Source organism: Narcine bancroftii, chromosome 12 (genome assembly GCF_036971445.1).
Source record: "Narcine bancroftii isolate sNarBan1 chromosome 12, sNarBan1.hap1, whole genome shotgun sequence".
Taxonomy (NCBI): Eukaryota; Metazoa; Chordata; class Chondrichthyes; order Torpediniformes; family Narcinidae; genus Narcine; species Narcine bancroftii.
The window spans coordinates 32,136,829-32,142,220 of NC_091480.1; the positions used below are offsets into that span (position 1 = coordinate 32,136,829).

Below are 5,392 nucleotides of genomic sequence, written 5' to 3' on the forward strand. Positions count from 1 at the left end.
AACTTCAGTTTATTGGATTAATAAGATGGTAATTCAGAATGTCGTTGCTTATATTTCTTTGAAGATGACAGCTTTTGAAATTGAGAAATACTAGAATTTGGAAAGTGTTGTCTACAAACTATGACTATTTCTTGTGAGAGGAATAGCTTGCTCAATGCACCTCGGGAGATCATGCCTCCTACTGACCATCAGGCATTGAATTTTTATAATTAGGCAAGGGATGTTTAGTGTAGAAAGCGTGCTGATATTTTCTGAATGAGTAAAAGCTATATTTAGCTTTGAAGCAAGCTCGAATGTGAGTCTGAACATTTCCACTGGGGGGAAGTAACTAGGAAGATGAAATGTTTTTATGGACCATGTTCAACTGACACTTTGTCGTCATCTCGTGATCTAGCGACATGAACTCTGCAGTATTATCTCTGCAATATTATTTGTCTCCCTGCTGGTGGACATGTCTGATGGTCCTTATTGTGAGATTAAGCATGTTTAAAAAATTAGCCACAGCAAACAATAAAATCATTGAGGAAAGCAAAAGTTTATTTAGTACACAGTTTGCTAATTATGTCCAAAATTAATCAATGACAAAATTTGAAAATGATAAAAGAGTGAGAGCAAAAGCAAACACAAGTTTGACACGAATAGGTTTTTCTTGAGAAAGCACGCAGCTTGGCTGATTATCCCACTGTCTTCCCTCATTGTTGTTTGACTGTGCCTTCAACGGTACTGGGAATTCAATTGATGGGTAACTTCCTCAAGGAATTTGTCAAAGGCACAATGTATTGCAGGGCAGAAGTTGGGCAAGTGGGCAGCCAGGGTGACTGCAATACAATCGGAAAACAGCTGTAAAAGTGAAAGAACAGATCATGAGGTGGTGCTATTTATTCTCAACACATTATTTTATGTTACATGAGTGATATTTGCTCGTATTTTTAGTACGTCAGGGCCAAAATAGCAGCCAGGGCCAAAATATACCCAGCTGAGCTGAACATGAGTCCACTTCCAGACTGTCATGTTTTCAAGTCAATCAGCTTGAATGTGCAGAGTTACTGATCTGATTCAAGTCTCAATGGCCAAGGGTTGAAACAGAAAAGAAGAGGAATCTATTAAAGAGTTAGTTACGCACCGTAAAGTTATGAGGATCCACGAGAAGATTGGTGCCATGTTTCTTAGCAAGTTCTTCCAGATGATGAGGCAGATTGTCCAAGTGGTTGGTCGCTTCCACCAGAGCATCCAGTACCAGAACCCCGTGATCTTGGACCTGCTTATCCTTGGCAGTGAATCCACTGAAATGAGTGAAGTACGACTTGGCTTGAGGATGGCACGTAAACAACCTTGAGGAACATGAAAAATAAAGGTATTAATCTATTTATTAACCCACCAATAAACAACAGCCAGGAAATACATTATCTGGAAATTCATATTCAAGTAAAAATCAACTGCAAAGAGGATCCGCGGTAAAACACACCATGATTACATTCCATTATTTTCACACCAACAATCATATTACATCAGGAAAACTTCAATTCTACATAGCTATATCATTGTACACTTGATGGCTATCACACCATTGAAAGGTAGTACAAAGAATACATTCACAATCACAAATAATTGCTGGAAATACAATTAATATATAAATTCAATTACCTTTCTAAGGCATCGGCACCCAAAAATTTAACCTGTGGTTTTATCTTCTTGGCCAGGTCTACGATGACCTTTTTGTTTGCATCTGAGAGCACCATTGTTCCTGAGATTGTCAGATCTCACAAAGTGAGCTGTGTCTGGCTTGGTGCGCCCTGTATATATTGGAATTCTCAGAGACCTTCCCTCCGCCCCCCACTTTTCCCATTGGTTACACACCCGTACTCATGGTCTATTGAATGAATCAATGTGAAATGATAAGGAGCAACTCCAAACAAAGAGCCAACCATCTGTTTCACTTACAACTGTTAGCAAAGATATCCAGGTCCATTTCTAAAAAAACCCCACCTCCGCCTCCCACACATTTCATACAAAACATTTTTGTCAAGGTTTAGATTATTAGCATATAAATTCTGTTTAAATGCACTTCACTACCCTACTTTAACCATGCTGATTTCCCAAACCATCTCCATTGTCATTGAATTTAATGTGTTCTCTTGCTGCTTCAGGCTAGATCTAAGCATGAATTCACACATTCTAGCACAATGTCTTCATCCTCAGTCTTCCTGTTTCACAACTGCATAACCAACCTTAAGAAAAACAGTTTTCAAATGTTCACGTGGTTCCCAGTTGACATTGTTTCACAGCCATCCGCTCACGCTAAGGTCGATCCTCTAATTCAGCCATTTCAATGGGTCCCTCTGTGTATCCCCCACCCTCTCCCGGGGAAATTAATAAAACCCTAGTTTTCTCAACCCAAATAAAATAAATAGTTGATCGAGTTTATCGTGTAGTCAGTCGTAGAGGAGCGCGGAGGAAACAAAACTTGATTGCCTCACAGGGAAGGGAGCCCATAAACTGAGCAGAGTCCAAGGGGGCCAGATCCAGAAAAAGGTCGAGAATGGCTGCTTTAATTAATCTGCTGCACTAATTATTAATTAATTTTCTTTGATCATGGCACTGTGGTGATTGGGAAACTCAGATTCTGGAAATGAGTTGAAGTGGCGAGTGAAGGGCTCAGAAATCATTCCTTTAATTTGTGGCTCTGTATATTCTCCATAAACACCTTCAATAATTCCAATGCATTCCAAGGCTCTTCAATGGAGGTTAAAGTTGTACTGTTCACTGAACCTTACAGGTACTATAAGTAGAGTTCACGTAAAATATTTTAGCTTTTAGAATCTTGTTCCTCTAAAGGTAGAAAATGCAACAGTGAGAGGCAAGAAGAAAATAGATAATAAAATGTGATTATCTCATAGAGCTTAAGGATCTAACAGTCCAGGGTTCAATCGATCCTTCGGAAATTTGCAAACAACAGCAGGAAATATAAAGCCAAGGCATTTTTGACTGGGGAATGTATAGGTCTGGGAGAACCTGGATGATGGGTGAATGGACGTAGGATGAATGAACCTGCTGAGGAAGGAATCTGGTTGAGCTTAGGTTTATAGGGGCTGTAACATGTGAGGGTCCCCAGAGAAACATTGGAATATTGGTCCAGTGGTCCAAACTTGGCTGTGCTGTGGTGATGTTCCAGGGGTTAGACTGGCACATTAAGGGATGGAACTCAGCCCACATGTTTAGCTCAGGTTTACGGTTATAGGGTCACAAGGAAGAGTGATGGAGCCAGTGGTTTGAGATCAGTAACCAGTGACTATGTTTTGCATGAAGTAATGAGAATATCATACTTAAACCTTTCTAGAAAATTAAATGTTATAATGGATGGTATTTACTCATTTCATTGACGGATTTCCATAATGCGAACATAAGAGACAGGTAGAGGATTTGACCGTTCAAACCCTTGAGGGTTGCTTATTCATTGGGTGAGAATTTGGCAGATGTGATGTAGAACTTCAACTCCCCTGTCCCGACTAATCCTCAAATTCCCCCTGATTGCACGGCAATCTAAACATCTTCAAATCCCTGCCTTGAATATAGTCAACAAATCCTCAACGTTCCCCCTCCCATTCACAAGCCACCAAGAGAAGAAATCAGCCATCATTTCAACTTTATGAGGCTGACCTGTATTGTGAGATTATCCATCCTACGTCCTAGCCCTTCCACTAAGGGTTACATCTTCAATGTATTTATTCTGGTGAGCTCTCATTCACCTTTCTTTTGTGTAAACGTAAGAGAATATAGGTATATTCCACTCAACCCTTCTTTAGGGTGGTACTGTTAGTATAGCAGTTAATGCAAAATGCTGTTACCAAAGCTGGACTTCGAATCCCATGCCGCCTTTAAGGAGCTTGGACATTCCCCCGTGTCTGCAAGGGTTTTACCCTGGTGCTCCAATTTCCTCCTGCCGTACAAAACGTCCAGGGTGTTGTCAATCAATTAGGTGTAATTGGGTAGCACCAGCTTGTGGACTGAAAGGATCTGTTACTGCTCTGTAGGTCTAAATGTAATTATTATTTAAATTAAAAATCAGTCCATTCACTAATTGCAAAGGAACATTTTACTCTGTGATACATTTTGCCCCAACACAATTATTTGTCTCTCTTATCATTTAGGAATGTAAAATTTGTATTGGAAAAATAGTCAGTGGATAGTTATTTTTATTTCCTTATCTTTAATGACTTGCAGTCACAATTGTTTATCTTTCTAAAATAGCGACAAGCTCTTTTCTAAGTATTCAAAGGTGTGGGTGAATAGCAAAGTGCAAGAAATACAAGAGATAGACAGAGCTGAGCTTATCCAGAGAACACAGCAAAGCAGTCGGGCTGTGATACCTCAAGCTCAGAACGAGTACAACAGTAGTTACTTTGTTTTCTTTCACACTTAAAAAAAATATTTGTATTGGTTTGGTAGAGAGAAATATTATGTTATAAATTGTCTACATATTTGTTACATAACTTTTATATAATTCAATATGAATCATAAGTGATTTATACATGGTCTTGTGATTAAAAAAAGTGGAGGGGTTAAAAATAAATAAATTTATAATAAATAAATAAAACATAAAAAGAAAAAAGAGAAGAAATGAGGGGGACTTTGGAAGATAAAAGTCTTTTCTGGAGGGGGGTTGGATGGGAGGGAATAACAGTCACTGTGAAATCAGTTGACTCTTGCGAACAGGTTCGCTGTCCGAATTTTAGATGTGGGAATGGTTGAAATATTTTATGTTTTAGAAGTGTTGTCATACAGTGCGTTCAAAAAAGAAAACTGAGAAATGAAAATGGGGAGAAGGGGAAAGGTGGTGATGAGGAAGTGGAAATGAGAGGTAAACAAAGTATGAAATGGCCATGTTGAACTATATGACTATAAATATTAACGGAATACATAACCAAATCAAAAGGAAGAGGCTATTAGATTTACAGAAAAAATTAAAAATTGATATAGCATTCGTGCAGGAAACGCATCTAACTGAAGTGGAACACAAGAAATTAAGGAGAGACTGGGCAGGGCACGTAACGGCAGCATCATATAACTCAAAAGCCAGGGGAGTAGCTATATTAATCAATAAAAATGTACCAATCAAAATAGAGGAGGAAATAATAGATCCAGCAGGGAGATATTTAATGATAAAGTGTCAGATATATTCAGAACTCTGGAATTTCGTTAATATATAAGCACCTAAGGAAGAGGATCAAAAGTTTATGCAAGATATCTTTTTGAAGATTGTAGATATGCAGGGGAATATTTTGATAGGAGGGGACTTTAACCATAATTTGGATTCAAAGATGGATGAAACTGGACAAAAGACTAGCAAAAAGAACAAAGTAGCCAAATTTATGGTTAAATCAATGCAGGAAAT

At 38.5% G+C, this 5,392-nt stretch overlaps 1 protein-coding gene across 1 annotated transcript; it reads right to left on the minus strand.

Moving 5' to 3' along the window:
* Positions 1–516: 516 nt before the first annotated feature.
* Positions 517–1,759, minus strand: LOC138747510 (hemoglobin subunit alpha-1-like). The gene is made up of 3 exons (XM_069906784.1): positions 1,645–1,759; positions 1,124–1,331; positions 517–840 (listed from the first exon to the last, which is right to left on the minus strand). Exons 1-3 carry the CDS (start codon positions 1,737–1,739, stop codon positions 715–717), a joined length of 429 nt encoding a protein of 142 aa, XP_069762885.1. The 5' UTR covers positions 1,740–1,759; the 3' UTR covers positions 517–714.
* Between the last annotated feature and the right edge of the window lie 3,633 nt (positions 1,760–5,392).